The sequence below is a fragment of the Hyperoodon ampullatus genome, assembly GCF_949752795.1.
Source record: "Hyperoodon ampullatus genome assembly, chromosome: 1".
NCBI classification, from domain to species: domain Eukaryota; kingdom Metazoa; phylum Chordata; class Mammalia; order Artiodactyla; family Ziphiidae; genus Hyperoodon; species Hyperoodon ampullatus.
The window spans coordinates 213969919-213990649 of NC_136914.1; the positions used below are offsets into that span (position 1 = coordinate 213969919).

Sequence of the window (20731 nt, forward strand, 5' to 3'; positions counted from 1 at the left end):
GATCACTGCGTTTTTGGTTTTGATCACTGCAGGACCATTCCTATAGCTTTATGCAACATTTTTCTCAGGTCTTCTGAAGGCCATAGTAAGTATGTAGTAAATGCATATAAGATGATTGGATCATTTTTAATGGAGAAAAAAATGAAGCAAAGGAAATTAAATTTAGTCTTAATATTGGACAATATAAGACTTTCCCCTTTTTATCTCATTTGCATGTATTTTATCCATCTCAACAAGGTAGAATTTGACCTGCAAAACATACATTGTAATAAATGCTTTGTTGGAAATTTTTTTTTAATTTTCAGAGTTGTCAGTGCTGTAAAAATAGCACATGTACTTCTGTGGTTGTTTTAGTGTCACTTTTTTGGTTCATTTTTGGCAGATAAAATAACACAGGAAGATCTTGAAGGCATTCTACAGAAGTTTACTGGGAATATAATGCAAGTACCTCCCCTGTAAGTTCAATTAATGAGTTTGAATAAATGTTTAATTTTATTTTCCAGTGGCTAACATCACTTTAATGAAAAAAAAAAAAGAAGAGGGGCTTCCTTTTACTATATGGTGAGGCAGGTTTTAAATCTGACAAATGATCAAGTAAGGTGAACCTGATTCAGATAGGATGCAGAGCTTCTGACACGCTCGAAGAGGTAGTGGGATGTCGTCTCCTCTGTCTCTGGATATTGCCACAGCCTGACCTCTGTGCTCTTCCAGGATTTATTGGTTCTTCTGATTCCATCTGTAGACATCAGGGCAGTTCTGGAGAGCAGAGATGTCACTTTTCCCAGAATTGCTGTGAAGGGACCAGTCCAGTCTGGTACAGGCATCAGAGCTGTGATTCAGAGTCCAATTGGCACTTCCTGTCAGGTGTTGGGCCCATTCCTTTTGGGCCCAGAACCTTATACTTCACAATTCTCTGCAATAAATGAAACAGATGAGAATTATAACTTATTAAAAGTATAATGATATTGATTTACCAGTTAGCCATATTTTTGTGCATGTTACCATTTCAAGCAAATTGCTTCTTTTTTTTTTAATGGCTTATAGGATGTGTCAGGATATGTTACTAACAGTTCTTTTAGAATTTAGAATATATTTTGTGTTTTTAAAAAATCTTAAGTTTTTTCGAGAACACTGAAATATCTATGGAGAAATGTTTCTTCATAATTTTGCCTCAAATGTGAAGACTTAAAAATTGTAGCAGGATCTGAATAAACATTATTTTGGATCATTATTGTTAAGATATAGTAAACATTTATATTTATAAGAATTATTTTAGAATTTTCTTCTCTGTGGTTGTTGCAAGGATTTTGTGGTCTAGTAAAATTTAATCACACAAAGATAAGATCTGTTATTTGCTTATTTGCTCTTTGGAAACATTTTGGTAACTTATATGTGAAAATGAATATTATTATAATGGAAATATATTGTTAAAAGGAAATATAGCTGAGATCATTGTGACCGGAGACCCTTAACCCAGAATGAGGACTAGTGAAGACATGAATAGCCCATCTCCAGGAAGATGGTTAAAGAGAAATATTGACAACATTGCTCACTGAGTGCCAGAATGAGCTGTATTAGCCTCAAAGATATTTAGGAACTCTATCTGTGACACCACTGTGAAGTAGATTAGAAGAAAAAATTAGTTCATTCTTAGAAGGATTTTCAGTTTAAAGGGCTGCTAATCATCCTTTCTTTCCATGCTGTAATCTGGAATTATTCTCTCTTTCTTTCTCAATCTCTCTCTATTCTTCCTCCCTCCTTCTCTTCCTGACTCCCTCTTGTACCTTGCAAGCTATTCTGCATTAAAGAAAGACGGACAGAGACTTTCAACTTTGATGAAGAGAGGTGAAGTAGTAGAAGCAAAACCTGCCAGGCCAGTTACCGTGTACAGTCTTTCCCTTCAGAAATTCCAGCCACCATTTTTCACATTAGGTAAGATGAAGAAATTTGAAAACATTTGTATTTACATGTGCCTTTATTTTATATTTCGCTACTTCTGTGTAATTTTAGTGGATCCCTAGGATATTGGAGATTTTTAAAAATTTGAATTTAAAGAAGGTTAGAATTTGTTAATACCTTTTTGACAGCACAAATAATGAGAATACCTATAGCTATATGGAGGCTCAGAAATATCCTAAATAGTCTGAGTTTTTCATATATTATATTATCTTACTATAAAGTTGGAAGTAACATACTTTGGATCTTTATGGGGAAGAATAGGTAAGGAGTACATAGTTTCAATATTTTGTATTTTGTATTTTATTATCTTATGGATACTTGTTCCCCATTTTGCCTAGTACCTGATAGCTTACACTCAGTTTTTTATTGACATTAATTTGTCCTTTTAAAACAGTGCATTTTCAGTTTTTGGACCAGAAATTCTAAGAGTGGAGTGACACCCCCCCTTCTTTGTCACCAATAGATTACTGCTAAAGATCATGAAAACATAGGAGTAATGGGTAAGGCAGAAATGTATTCCTAGACATGTGGTAAATTTTAACTCAAGTTATCAATTTGAATTTATCTATAATCCATATTTGAAATAAATTTAAAACCCAAAAAGTTTTTTTCTATTGTTTGGAAATTTTATGATCTCCTAGCTAAAGCCCTGAACGTATAAGAGCTGTGGAGAATCAAAAGCTGTAGTTCTTATTAATCCTCAGGCTCCCTGAAATTGACCCTGCTCCCAATTTCATGGTGCACATACTGAATGGGATTCCTTGTAGACATAATTTCCCAAAACCTTTTTTCCTAAACTTCATTGCTTTTTTTCCCATTGACATTATTATTTAGTGTGTATTAAGTTCCTGTAGATTGTGGGTTTTGTACAATTTTCTTAAAAAGTCACTCCTTAAGTTTCCTGATTCTAAAATATTAGGCAAACAATGAAACAAACATACTAAAAAATGTTTCACTCCATTCCATGAAAATGCGGCCTCTGTGTTGGCACAATAGATATTATCTATGAAAGTCAAAAAAACCTCAAATGTTTCCAGTTGCATTTGTTCACTGGAATTTGTAGTAGTCCATATTTGACTCTTTTCACCAAAGTCAAATATAGTGCAAGAATGTAGAACACCTACATTTGATCCTAGTGCTCATTTTTTTTTTATCTCAGCAGTGGCTCCCAACCTTGAGCTGATGGGGAAAAAAGGAAATTGAAATCCCCAGGTGGGGAGTTTTGATTAATTCCCTCAAATAGCTTTATTTGTATGCTAAGCTAGAAACAGAAAGTAGTCCTCTTCTGTGAAAATACAGTTCTTTTCCGGATGTCTTCTGGATGAATAAAAATAATCCAGAGCCCTGCACTTAACCAATAAACTTGTATTATACTGCGTTAAGAAGATGTTTAGTTATGCATTCAATTCTGGTACATTGTGTAATCTTAAGTTATTTCATGATTTTTTCAGGAATATTTCCAAGAGAATATTTAAATATGCTGAGTTCTCCATGTAGTATATTACCCCAAACATAATTCCTATCACTGAAAAGGGTTTTTTTTTGTTTGTTGTATTTTTTGAGTGTACAAATCTGAAAATATTTTTTAAATCTACAGCTCATGATAGCAAGGCTGAGATGTTTAACCATTTAAAGCTGATTAAATGAAAAAGATGTACAAATCTGAAAATAGTTTTTTAAATCTGCAGCTCATAATAGCAAAGCTGAGATTTCTAACTATTTAAAACCTATTAAATGAACAAGGCTGAAGTATTAAAGTGGTATGACTTGCCATGTAATTTAAAATGTGTTCAAGAGTTTCTGCTGTTTGCTTTCTCCACACTCTGACTTTTCAGTCTCACAAACACATATGCTACTGGATGAATAATTTATATTTTAGTGCATAAATGTTTTATCACTCGATTGTTTGCATAGTACATTTTTACATTTGTTTAGGGGCATCATTTCTATGTAAAGTGGATTTCATAGGCGGTTAGCAATTTACCATGTCACTGTTAACATTCCAGATGTTGAATGTGGAGGAGGTTTTTATATCAGAAGCTTGGTCAGTGACATTGGCAAAGGTAAGCATAAAGATGAATTATGAATTATCATTTAGAGAGTAATATTCCTTTTTGATGGGAAGAAGGAATTTTCCGTTTTCCATGTCTCTGGGTACTGGCCTTAGGAACTGGATTCTTGCTGCCTTCCACCTTCGAAGCGTTATAGGTTTATGGAAGACAATTATCAGCGTGAGCAGCTGCAGTGAAATGCTTGTAATGGGAGAGAGGAGAAAAAGAGGAATAGAAAATGAAGATGTGAATAATGAATCTAAGGACCAACATTTTTTTCAAGTATAAAATATTTTAACTCAAAGTAGGGATAAGAAGAAAAGATTAACCCTTCTAAAAGTTATTTTTATCGCTACAAGTCAAATTTTTTTAAAAAAACTGGAAGCCATAGTCTTACAAACAGCCAGGAAGTTGCAGTTCTGGCCCTGCCATTTTCTGGCAGTTGTGACACTGGACAGGTCACGTTACCTCATCCGCAAAGTGAGACTAATAGTTACCTCATGGGGTTGTTTCATGGGTTAAATAAGAAGAGTGTGTGCAACTTCCTTGTAGACTTTAAAGCAGTTTATTAGGTGAGTTATTAAATGTTATTTTGCTCCTTAATTGTTTCTTAATCTCAAGGCTCTTGGCTATTATATTGGATAATTAGAGTTTTACATTTGAGGTGGTTTTGAGAGTTCTGAATCGAGTTCTGTCATTTGTAAAATTATAGCCGATGAAATACTGAATTACTGGATCATTTATGTTGCTTCAGTATTTGAATGAAATACTGAATCATTTATCTTGTGTTTTCTTTTCACCTTTTGTTGCCATAGAACTGTCTTCCTGTGCCAATGTGCTAGAGCTGACCCGCACTAAACAGGGACCCTTTACACTGGAGGAGCACGCCCTTCCCGAAGACAAATGGACAATTGATGACATTGCACAATCTCTTGAGCAGTGCTCATCCCTTCTCCCAGCAGAGATGGCACTTAAAAAATCAAAACCTGAGGAGTCTAATGAGCAAGTTTTGAGCTGTGAGTACATAACTCTAAATGAGATAAAGGGAGAAGATGATGTGATTAAGACATTTTAAGTTTGGCTTGGGATTGTCTTCATTTCCTGGTTGACATTTGAATCCTGTGTGCAGAATGACAAGCTGTGTGTGTGCCAAGACAAACGATTCTTTTTTTTTTTTTTGCATGAGGAAAAATGTCCATCATTTATGGTTTCTACGGTGCACAATTTATCTGCTGTACATTATAAATAGCCTTGAAGTTGTTCAGTTCTTGCTGTACTATAGAATGTTCTTCTAGGATGTTATTATGTTGTTAGATTAGATTCAGGAAAATCAACTTTCTGATTTTGATCTCTCATCAAAGTCTTTTCCTGTGAAAAAGTTGACCACATTTTCTAATCAGAGGGGAAAAAATGAGCTAAATGTTTCTTTGGTGTGACAAAGTGAATGTATATTAGTTTCTTTGACTTTATTTTGGCTTCCTTGTGACTCTGGTTATTGAAATTCCTTAACTATGTTTGAAAAAGCCATTATTTAACTCATGTTTTGGAGAGTTTATGATTATTAGGAACATTTCTTTGATAAGGCTGCACTTATCTTGGAAATAGCTGTGTTTGTTTAGATCTTAGAAGCTAATAAACTTCTATCGTAAATATTTGTGGAAGAACCAAATTATTGCTGCTACCACTAATGGAATGTAAATAGAAGACTAAATGTTTAATTAAATTCACCTCTACTCTCCCATTAGCACAGAACAGCTCCTATGGCTTATGTTTTGGCAGCTATGAGATAGTTTCCTGGTAATTTAATCAGTACAGTCGACCACCCTGTACCAATTTACTAAATAACCTAATTTAAAAAAATTAAGCTAAAGAATGCCTTCAATGAAAAACTTCTTTATTCTTTAGTACTTGTTTATACATCTTTATAGGGTATTAATCCCCATGATACTTTGCTTTCAATTTGCTCTTTCAAGTGATGTTTATAGATGCTGAGATTGCTGCCCTGCATTTCCAGTTAATCCCTTCTGCTCTAAATGTTTAAAAACAGTTATTCTCAAACGTTTTCATTCAGGTAGCCTACTGAAAGTTCCCTGTCCCTCTTTACCATAGTTGTGAAAACAGTCACATTCTGAAATAGTAAATTTCATATGTAATGAGTGCTTCATATTTTTGTTATAGGAAAGCAATATATAATGCAGCATCTGTAGAAATTTTCAAATCCCACTGCATTTATCCAAATAAATAGTTTCAAAAGGAAGACTTGTTAAATTTTTCATCATATAAGAGTTTTTACATTTTTATGGATTGTCTTTCTTTCAAAGGTGGTTGCTTTGCAACCTCTAACTTATAAATTTTAAATATGTAAACAAACATGATCTTATTTGTGGTTAACCTAATATAAACTCAATATAAAGTTATATGCTTCAATAGAACACTTTCAGCATATTGGCAACATCTTTCAAGTGGAAATGGAAATATTAAAACATTCTTAGTATGACACAGAAAATTATAAGGAAGAGTTAATTATCATAATGCCTTAAATAAAACACCAAACACACAAGGTTGTAAACTGAAGCTTTTACAGTTTTACATATTCATATCTAGTGCCCTGCAGTTTGTGTAACCAAAGGTGGCAGTGGCTGCCTCTTTCTGTTGGAATGGCACAGGTTACAGTATGTCTTCATACACTGCCAGCTAAGGTCCAAATAGAGGAATATAAAACAACTAGGGCCTCTCTGCTCTATTTCTCAACTTAAAATTTAACATGTATAATTTACTAATGGAGAAGAGTATAAATTTTTGGAAAAAACAAGTGACTTTTTAAAATGGTAACCAATCTTTTCCTTTTATTGAACATTGAAGAAAATGTTGCCAAATGGAAAAATTACCAAATCCTCACCATCCTGATACAGTGACTTCAGAACTTTAATTTCGTTTATTATTCTTTTCCCTTCTTTTGTTCACATAATTACAGTCTGAAGACACCTATACTTTTTTATTGACTATTTTTTTAATTTCATATTCTTTTACTATTTGTATTTAGCTTCGACAATGATTATTTTAATCATATTACTTCAGTTTGTTTAAACCATTTCTCTATTGCTGAATACTTAGGTTATTTTCAATTTTATTGGGGTAAGTTCTGGGAGCGGGATTATTAAATGGAATAATATGAACAATTTAATTTTCCTTAATGAGTTTGCCTTATTGCTCTCCCAAAGAGTTGTAACATTTTACAGTGTCGTCATTTGAGTATGTCAGTTCACTAAAAGTCTACAGCTTTGGGTGGAGGATTTATATGTCGTTGCTCATTTAGTAAGTTATATGGGTTCAGAGTTGCTCTGATTTGCTTTTGTGTAACTTTTTCACATACTTTGTTCACTTATGTAAATAAATGTCTTAATGGTTTCTTTATACATTTGTGTGAGTTATTTGTGCAGTAAATACTTGTAGAAGCATTTTCATGGCCTGTTGTCTTTCTTATTTTAGTTTCATTTTCCATTTTTACTAACCACATTTGCTAACTAATATGAAGAATTCTTCCCCTTTTAGAGTCACCAGATTTATGAGTATGAATAGTTAATATTTATTGAAAACTAAAGATATTATTCTTAACTTTCATAAGCAGCTGTAACTGATCAAGATTCTCTAAAAAGTTTAAGACTCATCCATAAACAAATTAGTTTTCTCTTGAGTCTAGTATTTGAATACCAACTGCTTTGTTTTTTCCATTTTAATCAAAATATTAAAGAAATATCTGTGCCTTATATATTTCTAGGCCTAATTCTTCATATAATAATAAAGTTGTTTTACTTGTAAGAAAAGATGTGTTAGAAATTTCTGAAAATGTTTCAACCTGGAACATACAGATGACTTCATTTTGACACTTAGTTTTTTATATTTCTGGAAAATATTGTCTTAAAAGTCATCAAAAGTGGTCATAGAATTATTTTATTTACAGTTTTAAGATCCATGAGAATTAAAATAATATAATCTTTTTCTTTGATAATTCAAAATTATAAAATTTGAATAAGGGCTAAACTCACATTTTCCTATACTGACTAGGTCTTTTCTTCTTAAATACTTGAATTAATACAAGCTACTGATCCATCATCAGAAATGATTCATTGTACTACATAAGAAAAGAACGCTTCAGTACGTTAAAAGGTCTTCAGTACATTTTATGCCTCTCTGATCAGTTTGAAATTTGTATCAGACTTACAATGAACATTTAGAGGTTTAATTAGTTCTATTTCAAAAGAAGAAAGTAATTTATCTCATATCATGATGTCTATAATAGGAAAATTATAATTCAAAAAGCACTCTAAAATATTGAAACATTTAAATAGAGGAATATGATAAATATAAGCTTTATGGCTTGAAATGATTGTAATGGTCTTGTAATTAAATTGAAATAGAAGACTTGTCTTGAAACTATTTCTTTAAGGTATGTGTGGGCAGCTGTAGCCTGGCCTAATCATTTATTAAATGTCACTTGTTAAACACTTACTACATGGCACTTGAATCAGTAGTGCCTTCATAGTTTCAACTTGCGTTAAAATTCTCTCTTTGAACAGGAATATTGCTGTTCATATTGCTGTTCATATTCATATTGCTGTTTTACATAATCATACCAGTAGGAAAGTTGAAGTCAGAAACTATATTTTGCTCCTCTTATTCGTAACTCTTAAAATATAACATATTAAGATTATTTCCATCTCTACTAACAGTTTTTTGATCCAGGCAAATCACTTAATCTTTTTAGGCCTCAGCTTTCTTATATTTAAAACAAAGGAGACAGACTAGTCTATCTCTAAGAACTTTTGCAGAACTAAAATAGGCTGGTGAGTGTAGGTGATTTGTATTTATTCTGTTCAGAGCTCGTTCTTTTTAAGCCTGAATTTTCATGTTGTTCATCAGTTTTGGAAAATTCTCATCCCTTATCTCTTTGAATATCACATCTTTTCCATCTAGTACTTCTGTTAGATTTATGTCTTCTCATTTTATTGTGTCTAATTACTCTTTCATATTTTCCAGTGCTTTATCTCAGTGCTTCTTCTTGGGGAATTTCCTTGAACCCTTTTCCCGGATATGAATTCATTCTTCTGCTATTTTAATTTACTGTTTACGCATGTATTACGCATGTATTACATGTAAAACCACGATTACTGTGGTTTTTTAAAGTTTATAGAACATCAACTTTTTTTTTCAAAATCCTTCTTTTTGTGTGTGTTGTCTTTCATCAGGGCTTTAGTTTAAATATATATCATATATATATTCATATAAGTATCAGTAAAAGTTTTATATGTGTGTGTATATAATTTTTACTGATATTTAATATCTATATAGAAAATTGCACATACCATAAATGTATCACCTGATAAATTTTTACAAAGCAAACATGTGCAACCAACAACCAAATGAAAAAAAAATACAGAACATTACTAGTCCACTAGAGGCCCTCTAGAGGTTCCCCTCCAATCACTAGCTCCCAGCCCCACCCCACTGCCAAGGGTAACCGTATCTAACATTATAGATTGTTAATTTTGTCTGCTTTTGTGCTTTATATAAATAAAGCATACAGTATATACTCTTTCATGTTTGGCTTCTTTTGCTCAAAATTATGTTAGTGAGGTTCTTCCATGTTGTTGCACACATTCATAGGCCATTCATTCTCATTGTTTAGTATTCCATTGTGTGAATATACCTATATTTGTCCAAAATTATGTTAGTGAGGTTCTTCCATGTTGTTGCACACATTCATAGGCCATTCATTCTCACTATTGTTTATTAGTATTCCATTGTGTGAATATACCTACATTTGTCCATTTTACTGAATGATGGGCACTTGATTAGCTTTCAATTTTGAGTATTTTTAGCATTCTATTACATCTTACTCATTATTTCTCACTATTGGCTTGTTAATGTTACCTCTTTAAATTTTTTTCTTACTGTTTTCTGTAGAATTTATGATACATGTCTTTAACTTATCACAGATTACCTTCAAATAGTACTGTACCACCTCATGTATATTGTAGAAATCTTACAAGAGTATATTTCCATATCTTCTATCGTTTATGCTGTTTTCATAGTTTTTACTTTTACATATATTATAAACTCTATAATATATTGGTTTTTTTCTGTTGTTGATGATCTTTATTTTTGCTTTATTGCTTTAGACCAGGGGTCAGCAAACTTTTTCATTGTTTTGTGAAAGTAGCCCTTGACAATACACATAAATGAGTGGATGTGGTTATGTTCCAATAACACTGTATTTACCTTCATGTTGTAGCTTGCTGACCCCTGTCAGTTATCTTCTAAAAAGATTTCTAAAACTTTTATATTTATGTACATTCTGCTGTTCTTCATTTTTTAATGTAGATCCAAATTTCTATCTGGTATCATACTCCTTTGTGAATAATTTCCTTTAACATTTCTTATAACACAAGTCTGAGAGCAATGAATTTTCTCAGCTTTTGTTTGTCTGAAAAGTGTTTTTTTTTTTACCTTTGTCTTTTGAAAGATATTTTTGCTGGGTATATAAATCTGGATTGGTTAACTTTTTTTTTTCCTTTCCGTTCAGCACTTTAATGTTGTTAATTATCTTCTGGCTTGTTTAGTTTCTCTAGCTCCCTTCAAGGTTTTATCTTTGGTTCAAGGTTTTTATCTGTGGTTTTTGGCTGTTTGACTCTGATGTGTCTAGGTGTGTTTTCCTTTGTATTTATCCTTGTGAGGGCTTCTCAATTTCTTGCATTTTCAGTTTATTTTCATCAAGTTTGAAAAATTCTCGGCCGTTATCTTTTCAAATATTTATTCTACTCCTTGCTCTCTCTTTTCTCCTGAGACTCACATTGTTATGTTCAACCTTGCGATATTGGTGCATACCTCTTGGATGCTCTGCTCTGTTTTAAAAACCTTGTATTTCAGTTTGGACAATTTCTGTTCACCTGTCTTCAAGTTCACTGATTCTTTTCTCAGTCATATCTAGTGTGCTGATACACTTGCTAAAAAAATTCTTCATCTCTGATATCACGTTTTTTAATTCAGTGTTTTTTTCCGGTTTCCATCTCTCTACTGAAATTCCCTATCTCTTCATGCATGTTGTCTACCTTTTCCACTATATAGGTCCATTATATTAATCAAAGTTATTTTAAAGTCTCTGATATTTCTGACACCTGGGTCATGCCTATTTCTGTTGATTGCTTTGTCATATACAGTCTTTTTTTTATTACTTATGTGTATGTTTCATGATTGAATGCCAAATATTGTGTATAAATAGACATTGAAATAAATAAATTCAGAAATGGGCACACATCTTCTGTCGGGCCATTAGTGTGGGGATTGGGGCAGTCTAGTCAGTAGTTGAAAAAGGTTTGGGTTTATTGTTGTTATATTTACTGTCAGTGTACCAGACTTCCAGTCACTGTAGGAGTGGTCTGCTGCTACTTTGTGTTGAGTGGGAGTCTGGATTGTGGAAGGATTTTTCTCAGTGTTCCTCTCCATGCTCAGATTTCAGCAAGTCCATCATACCTATGGAATGGAAGGAATCTGACCCATGCTTTTTCACCTCTCCCGGTGGTAAACTGCTACTGCTTGTTACAATAGTGAGGTTCAAGGGGGTGTTTCTCAGTTCTCTCACTCCAGCCTCAGTCTTAGGCCCTGCAGCCCTGGACTTCAGGGGTGGAGTCTCTGAGCAAGTCTGCCCCTTCCCCAGTGGTAGCAGATCACTGCTTTGTATCAGTGCAGGATCCTGAGCTGAACTTATTTTCTCCCCTTCCTCCAGTCGTGGGCAGTTTCTTCGTCTACCCTTTCACCAGAGGCAGTGCATCTTTGCTTGGATCTCTCCTCTCCCCCAGCACTTATAGCTTTTGCTTCATATAAGAGAAAGGTTCATGTAGCAGTTGGGTTTCATGACTTGGTGCCACCTACAGGGTCTTTCTCAGGTCTCCTGTCCTGCCCCTAATCTTTCTTATGAGCAACTAGTGGAAACCCTTGGAAAAGAACTAGGAAGTGACTTCTTTTATGTGTGGGGCTCCCAAAGTTTCTAAACTGTCACTCTTGGCCTTTAAGAATTCATTTCAAGTTTCAGCTGTTGTCGTCTTACCTGCTTTTATGATGACTGGCTCTTCCTTCTGTACTATGCCCAAAGTGAAACAATTCGTTTCCCATCTCTCCTCTGAGGAGTGTGTCACCCGTTTGAACTCGTTTTACCTCCCAACCGTAGCTCCCTGGTGGGCTCAAGAAGTTACGCAGTTTTTTCTTGCTGTTAGGGTGTGATTGACATTCCCTTAAAGCTTTTTATGTCTAAGTGAAAGCAGAACCTTAAAAATTGCTTATATATAATTTCCCCAGGAGTTATAGTTGTGAGGATTTTGAGGTTATTTTATCTATTATTTTTGCTAGAAATGAAACTCCATATCCAAAGAGCGATTAAGACAGATAAAGTTAATGACTTGCAACACCATTACATTGTAGTTAATTTTATATCCTTAGAAAATAATCTAAGCCCCTGACTAATGGCAAAGCACTTAATAAGTTAGCATTCATCTATTCAGGGTGCTTTGAAATTATTTGACTTTTAATTCTTCTATTACAGGTGAGAAAATTAGGACATAGAAAAGTAACTTTTCCCAACTCCAGATTAATGCATTAGTAAGGATAGGACTTAGAGGCCAGATATCTTAAGTCATGACTATTCTTTTGGCTTGTAGAACTGACTATATTATCTAAAGGTGTTGACTAGGTGATTTTATTCCATATTATTTAAATATGTCAATAGTCAAATATTCACCAGTGCCTTTGCATGGGGAAACAATGTATGGCATACAAAAGAAGTCTTGAAGACATGGTTCAGGCCTTTAAGAAGCTTTCACTTTACTTCAAATAGGAACTCAAGAAATGTACATATAAAAATGTAAGTAGTGCCATAAGACAATGCATAAGTATCAGTGAGTGATATTGCCAAAAAATGCTATTGATGTTTAATGGAGCAATAATTTTGGCAAACATTTGTTGAGCTCCTACTAAGAACAGAGGAAGGAGAACATGGATGTTTAGTGATCAGTACAGCTACATTGAGAAGGAAGACCTGATTTGAGCCTTGAACAATAGATACTATTCAAAGAAGAGAAAAGTCAGACGGGGGAGAATAGTTCCAGCAACGACGGCAGTGTACAAGGCATATTCAGTCAGGAAAGAGGAGAATGGTCTGGGTGGAGAGGAGGATTTATGTTGATATGTGGTTGGAAAAGCAGATTGGCATTACATCGTTCGGAGCCTTGAAAGGCAGAATTGAGTAAAGCTTCAGAGGAGGGACTAGTTCATATGGAAGCTTTGTTTTAAGGAGCTTAATCTGGCAGTGATGCATGGCAAGAACTAAAGAGGTGGGAACAGGAGGCAGAGTCCAGCTGGAACTGAATCTAGTACAGTAATCCAGGACTGAGGTAATGAAAAAACTCTGAACTAGAGTATTCTCAGATAATAGATTTTGAATGGACAGTTTAAAGGAAAATAGATGATATTCAGTGATTTATTAGATAATTGACAGCCAGGGAATTGGAGGAAAAATGATTAGCAATAGTCATCAAATAGTTTTTCTTAAAAGAAACAAATCTGAGTTTTTGCATAGGAGTAAGCATTTTCGTAGGCATTGGATAGTTGGTACAGCTGCCTATGATAACGATGACCACTTGCTTATTCCTTTTTTAATAGCCATGTGTTCCGTGATCAAACAGTGAGCCTCCTGAAAAGAACTACGCCTTTTCACTTCTCCTCTAAGTGTCTGGCTTATAGTAAGTTTGTTGAATTTAATCTGTAATTAGGGGTTCCTAATTATTATTTGAAATATTATATAAATCATGCCCGTGGTTGAAAGCATGGACTCTGGAGTTGTTAGGTTTTCCAAGTTCTACTGCTTACTCAGCTATTAACCTTAAAAAAGTTAATTAACTTTCTTGAGCCCCAGTTTCCTCATATGTAAATTGGGGATATTAATAGCAACTACTTCATGAAATTATGAAGTCTAAATTAGGTCATTCAGGTAAAGTGGTTAGCATACTTCTTAGACCTCAGTAAATAGTAAACAAGCAAATGCCATATACCTGATTTACATTTAAGTGAAGGATAAATCTGAAATTCTCATGGCTTATGGATTCCAGGTATATATGTCTAAGAGGCTTTATAAGATATTGTTTTGGTGGGAAGAACTGAGCTGAAATAAAGAATTTCCTGACAGCAGAGATTATTAAATGGTACAATAGGCTATTGATGCAAGTAGAAAAATCTTTAGAGAACACAGATGTTCACCTCTTGTATATTTAGTGTACTAATGTAGATATATACACACACACATATGAACATACATGCCATTAAAGTTAGTGAAACTTTTTCATTTACATCACCTCATTTGACCCTCCAACAGTCCAGTGAAGTAGGAAGAATTAGTCTTTATCTGTTATTTAGGTGAAGGACTCAAAGTGGCTCTGAGTACTAGGTGACTTGCAGGGTCACATCGCCAAAGTGGCAGAGCTGGGCGCCTGTACTCTTTTGATTCCCAAATGCTCTCATGTTACATCTGGAGAAAAGTGATCTGAAGCACAGATATTTTGTGGGAAGAATGAAACACATGCTGTAATGCCAAAAAATAACTGGGAATAAAAGCAGAAAACGACATTTGTTTCTGTTATAATGTGACAGAAAGCAAGGCTCTTGTGGTTTGGGATTGAGCATTCAGAGGAGAAATGAGGAGCAGTTGAATTTGGTTGCGACTGCTCTTGGAACACTGCATCTGGTTCTGGCCTACTCATCGCTGGGCTTATGGAAACCAGCTGGACAAGGTTCAAAGCGAAGCACCAAATGATCAGGAGCTGAGGGCACTGATGAGTAAGGGAAGATTAAAAGAATTAAATATGTATAGTTCAGTTAGGTACAGACTACGGAAAGAGAAGCTAACTATGTACAAATATCTGAAACGTGTAGACATTAAAAAGGTAGATTAGGGCTTCCCTGGTGGCGCAGTGGCTGAGAGTCCGCCTGCCGATGCAGGGGACACGAGTTCGTGCCCCGGTCCGGGAAGATCCCACATGCCGCGGAGCGGCTGGGCCCGTGAGCCATGGCCGCTGAGCCTGCGCGTCCGGAGCCTGTGCTCTGCAGCGGGAGAGGCCACAACAGTGAGAGGCCCGCGTACTGCAAAAAAAAAAAAAAAAAGGTAGATTAATTATTTAGCGTGATACATGGGGGGTGTAATATGCAGTAATAGGATGTAAATTTAAGCTGAACGTAAGGAGAAATTTCCTGATAATCTAGGAAAGCGCTCTGTGGCATAGTCTTTCTCTAGAGAAGCAATAGAGATTGCAAGCCTTCTGACTTCTAAAACTTGCCTGTGAACTAGGTATTAGACGATGTTAGAGACTTATTATTAACATGGTCAGGTGTGATAGTGATACTGTGTTTATATAAGAAAATGTCATTTTTTAGCGTCACTCTGAAATCTAGGTGTAGAACAACATGATGTAAAAGATTTGCTTAAAAATACTACTACACGGGGCTTCCCTGGTGGCGCAGTGGTTGAGAGTCCGCCTGCCGATGCAGGGGACACAGGTTCGTGCCCCGGTCCTGGAAGATCCCACATGCCGCGGAGTGGCTGGGCCCGTGAGCCATGGCCACTGAGCCTGTGCGTCCGGAGCCTGTGCTCCGCAACGGGAGAGGCCACAACAGTGAGAGGCCCGCGTACCGCAAAAAAAAAAAAAAAAAAAAATACTACACGAAAGGAGGGAGGAAGGGAGGGAAAGAAAGAAAGAAAAAAGGAAAGGTAAAGAAGAAAGAGAGGGAGGGAGAAAGAACAAGGATGAAAGAAAGGGACAGATGAAGCAAGAGTGATAGAATGTTGATAATGTTGAATCTGAAGGAAGGACATATGTGAGTTCGTTTGACTCTTCTCTTACTTTTATGTCTATTTGAAAACTTTCATAATAAAAAATCTAAATCTTCCTGAACAAAACTCAGTAGTGTCTTATTACTCACTGGCCTCCCTGAATAGAAAAGCCTTATGGCCCCACACACAGACTTCTGGTTGACCTGGGCCTCTGCTCACCGCCTTACTCTGGGAGATAGATGGGGCTGGGCTGAAGGACTCTTTCTAAAACTGGAGAGGGAGATCCAAGGAAATTCTTAGAAGTGTAGGCCTCTAGTGGTAGCTTCAGGAGGTTGAATTTCTAGTGAGAGAGCAGAGAGCAGGGTTGTTGAACCATTAACTGACCTCTCCTGCTCTTCTGTCCCTTGTTCATGGAAAGTACTGGCCATTGAGCAGAGAACCAGGTGCCTTCAGAATGGCCAAATCCTATTCTCTTGAATGAAGAAACATTGCCCCCTTGTTTGTAGAGTTTGTGAAGCAAGAAGCGGGGTAACTCACGAAGTGAATGATTTCAAAACCCAGTAAACGTCTATGAAGCTGAAGCTTTTAAAAACTTCTTACAAAACCATCGTCCCTCCTTTAGCCTCTCAGAGCAGATCTCACCTTACCTTGCAGGTGAATGTTTAAGGCAAGAGATTTAGGGAACATTTGAAATGTGTATCCCGACTCTGCTCTTTTGTTTGTTAGAGGAATATCAATATTTTATCTGAATTTCACTAATGGCAATCAAGCATGAATACAGACCCAGCATTTGAGGACCTGTCATGTCTGAATTTCTCCAGAGTGCACCACTAGGCCAGCAAATGTGAGGCAGATTCCAGCTCAGTGTAAGAATGGATCCAGTAGCCACTGGAGCTGTCTGGAAATGTTGCAGAGGCTGAATGGTGGACAAGTTTGTCTGAGTCTCTCTCGTGTCCAGACGTCCTTCCTCCAGCCCCAACATCACTCGATTAGCTCAGGCCCTTATGTTTCACCTGGGCTATTGCCGTCGCTGTAATTAGACTTCCTCACCGCCACCCTCTTCCCTCTGCCGTTATCCTCCCCTTTGCCTCCAGAGTGGCTGTTCTGCAACACAGCTGATCATGTCATGCCTCCGTTTAAACTCTTAGCACCTATACCCAGCGATTTTTCAAGACTCCAAGTGTATAGTAATGAAATCTTTCATCATGGCTCAGTCAGAATCAATCCATCCTTATCTCAGTTGCCATGGTACCTCGTATACATTTTCATTACCATACTTAGCACCCCATTTTAATCATATCTTTACTTGTCTTCCCCACCAGACTGAGGGCTCTTTGAGGGCAATTACTATGTTTTCATCTTATTTCCCCAGTGCCTGGCACGTTCTAGGCACTCTGTATCATCAGATAAGCCTTAGTTGCCATAATATGCCAAGTATAGGAAGACAGTGGAACCTCAACAATTTTAAGGGTGTGAATAAAGTATAAAATAAGTACCTATTTATTTTATAAATAAAATACATTTTATTTTTTATATTTTAAAATAAATATGGAATATATTTTTATATTTAATAAAATAAATATTTAAAAAATACATTTTTATAAATAAAAATGTCCTGAATAAAGGACATTCATTCAGCCCTTATTTATTGACCAGAGATCTAGCTGATCTCTCAGTTAACCTTTAGCCTATCAGTGGTCCTTGAAGGAGGAAGCATTTCCCCCCATTTCCAGTGTAGTTGGGACAGGAATATGAGTAATACAGTGAATGATACAGTCTAGAAATATTTATTCCTCTACACTAAGCTGTCTTTCAACTTTCAGATTCTATGAAAGAAACAAGATGATATATAGCTTATTCTGATTTGTGGTAGCATTGTTTATTTGTTTCCTTTTTAAATTTATTTATTTATTTATTTTTGGCTATGTTGGGTCTTTGTTGCTGCGTGCGGGTCTTCTCTAGTTGGGGCGAGCCAGGGCTACTCTTCCTTGTGGTGCGCAGGCTTCTCATTGTGGTGGTTTCTCTTGTTGCGGAGCACAGGCTCTAGGCGCACGGGCTTCAGTAGTTACAGCGCATGGGTTCAGTAGTTGTGGCTCGCGGGCTCTAGAGCGCAGGCTCAGCAGTTGTGGCACATGGGCTTAGTTGCTCCGTGGCATGTGGGATCTTCCCGGATCAAGGCTCCAGCCTGTGTCCCCTGCACTGGCAGGCGGATTCTTAACCACTGTGCCACCAGCGAAGTCCCTATTTGTTTCCTTTCTAAGGAGGAGGTGGAATTGGATTGTTTGTTTGGTTTCTTCTTCAGTAAGAAGCATCTTAATATAACTAGTCTGGACATCTGTCCCATTTTCAAAAATTACAAGCTTCGATCATTGCTAAACTGTACAGATCCCAATCTGTCTGCTCTGCATATATTTGCATTTATAAAAGCAGAAGCAGCCTAAAAGTTGTTCTAATGCAATCCCCTAAATGCATGAAGTATTAGATTGCTTTCCCCCATTGGTTCATGCATTGCTAAGGGCTTAAAAGGATCATTGATTTGAATTATTTAATGTGTACAGCAGGTTGAGTCTCTCTTTTTTTTTTTATAAGGACCTTTGGGACATTGCCTTAGTTTTTTTGTTTTTAAGTTAAATCTCATTTTTCTCTGAAAATAAGAAGTTAAAGCTGTATTCACATAAGCTCCCAAGTGCCAGATTTTCATTGTGTTTTTTTAACCATATAGGAAATGTTTGATTCTGACGTAACATTGCTGCTGAAAATTGGGCTGAAATTTCTAGGCTGAAAATATAATTATAACTACACGTTATTCTAGTGTTGTTTTATTTTTCCTTTCTTTTAAAAAAAAATTATTTATTTATTTATTTATTTTTGGCTGCGTCGGGTCTTCGTTGCTGCACGCGGGTTTTCTCTAGTTGCAGCGAGTGGGGGCTACTCTTCGTTGCCGTGGGCGGGCTTCTCATTGCGGTGGCTTCTCTTGTGGAGCACCAGCTCTAGGAGCACAGGCTTCAGTAGTTGTGGCTCGTGGGCTCTAGAGCGCAGGCTCAGTAGTTCTGGTGCACGGGCTTCATCGCTCCGCGCCATGTGGGATCTTGCCGGTGCAGGGCTCGAACCCGAGTGCCCTACATTGGCAGGCGGGTTCTTAACTGCTGCGCCATCAGGGAAGCCCTATTTTTCCTTTCCTGAAGTTGATGCAGAAGAAATAAAGGAGAGAGGGAGAGATCCTATCTATAAAAGCCATCCTCGATTTTTGTTGTCTTGAAATTTAAGCTCGTTTTGACTTAAATTCAGTAAACACAGTCCTAGACTTTAAATGTTGAACATTTTTATTGGGTAATATAAATTTTAGTTCCTATTGTTTTTTGATGGTTTACTCTTTCGCTGTGGAAAGGCAGTTGTGCCGTGTCAGCACAATTTGTGATGGTAACATCTGGGTGAATGGATTTATTTCAGTTTGTGTTCCGTTCAGAAAGCTTACCAAAAATAGAGACTTGTTTGTGATGTCTAGTGTGGCTTCCTAAAACAAAGCAAAGAGTCTTACTTAATTCATTTGTCAGGACACTACACAAATAAAAAAATGGAAGTCTCATTCACATAAGGCAGTCATGTGATGTAAAAAGTTTAGGTAAGGGGATTGATAGGGTGACCATATAATTTAGTATCTCAACCCCGATGCTTGTGAGAGTGAAATGGGAGTCCTAAAATAATTGAGACATTACTGATCTACAACAGGTCTAAACTGGGGTTATCCAGGACAACCAGATGCCATTGTCACCCTAACTACTTGCAACTACTATTTAAAGTCTCATTTACCATGGTATATAGCAAGTTCTTCTGGGAATTCTTGTAGGTCATTGATGTAGCTGTGTCAAGGAGTGATATGGTAGGAATTCTAATATATCAGGCAGTATAACACTTTCCTGGCTTTCTAGTAGGTAAAAGGCGTGTTAGAGCAGAAGACAGAGCAACTGGGACTTGACAAAGGCTTTAACACTGCCTAATGATAAACCTGCTATAGCTGATGGTTAATTGTTATTGGCTAAACATCTTTCTTAGTAAATCAAATATATTTAGCATTTGTAGGAGGGCACAGAAATTGATAGCCTACAGGGAAAGTTGAGATTTGGGTTGCCTGTGGCTTTCATTCTAGAATCAGAAATATTAGCCAAGGATGTCAGCAAATGAAATACGTTTTCTTTGTTACATGTCATGAGATGCAGCTACTGCCCTATTTTCACTTACAGTCTTCCTTCTGAATTAATATACCTTAAAAATAGCTGCAGATTCTCAAATCTGTAAGAATAGTATATGTTGCTTGCCACAATTTCTTTTTTCCTGAATATCTCTTCAAGGTCTTTCAAGAATGCAGTTTAACTTAGCAAATATTAGGGGACCTACTCTGTGTGTTAGATGCCTCTGAGATACAAAGAGGAGGGTGAGTCCCTGCCCTCAAGGCATTTTCTGTAATACAAGAAAATAAAGTGAATGCATAGCAATACAATACTACAGAGGCAGTTGCCATTAAAAAGATACGTACGTTACAGCAGGGTGGTGGGTATAAGGATATTTATAACACAAGTCTATAATTTTCTGCATGTTTGAAATATCACTTAAAAAAATTTTAAGCTGTGTATCGCTATATCTATATAGTACCAGGAGAATTCAGGGAACTGGGCAGTTACATCCGGTTATGAGGATCTGTGTTGGGTTTATCTACCCTTTTCTGCAACATTCCATTTCCTTGAATTGTCACTTAGCTTCCCTAAAAACTCTCTCATGGAAAGAGTCTTCTTTCTCCCACACCTGTTCAGTGGTAGGCAGCACAACACATCCTTTCAGGTGCCCGGAACAT

General features: G+C 36.2%; 1 protein-coding gene across 1 annotated transcript in view; it reads left to right on the forward strand.

Annotated features, from left to right (window-relative positions):
- Nucleotides 1-5085, forward strand: part of TRUB1 (TruB pseudouridine synthase family member 1) — a gene marked incomplete at both ends in the record, with an annotated part of 28930 nt that extends 23845 nt beyond the window's left edge. Inside the window, 4 exons of the mRNA XM_079705289.1 lie at nt 383-455; nt 1793-1932; nt 3966-4022; nt 4826-5085. Coding sequence (XP_079561415.1) covers nt 383-455; nt 1793-1932; nt 3966-4022; nt 4826-5085 — 530 coding nt within the window. The remainder of the gene's footprint in view (nt 1-382; nt 456-1792; nt 1933-3965; nt 4023-4825) is intronic.
- Between the last annotated feature and the right edge of the window lie 15646 nt (nt 5086-20731).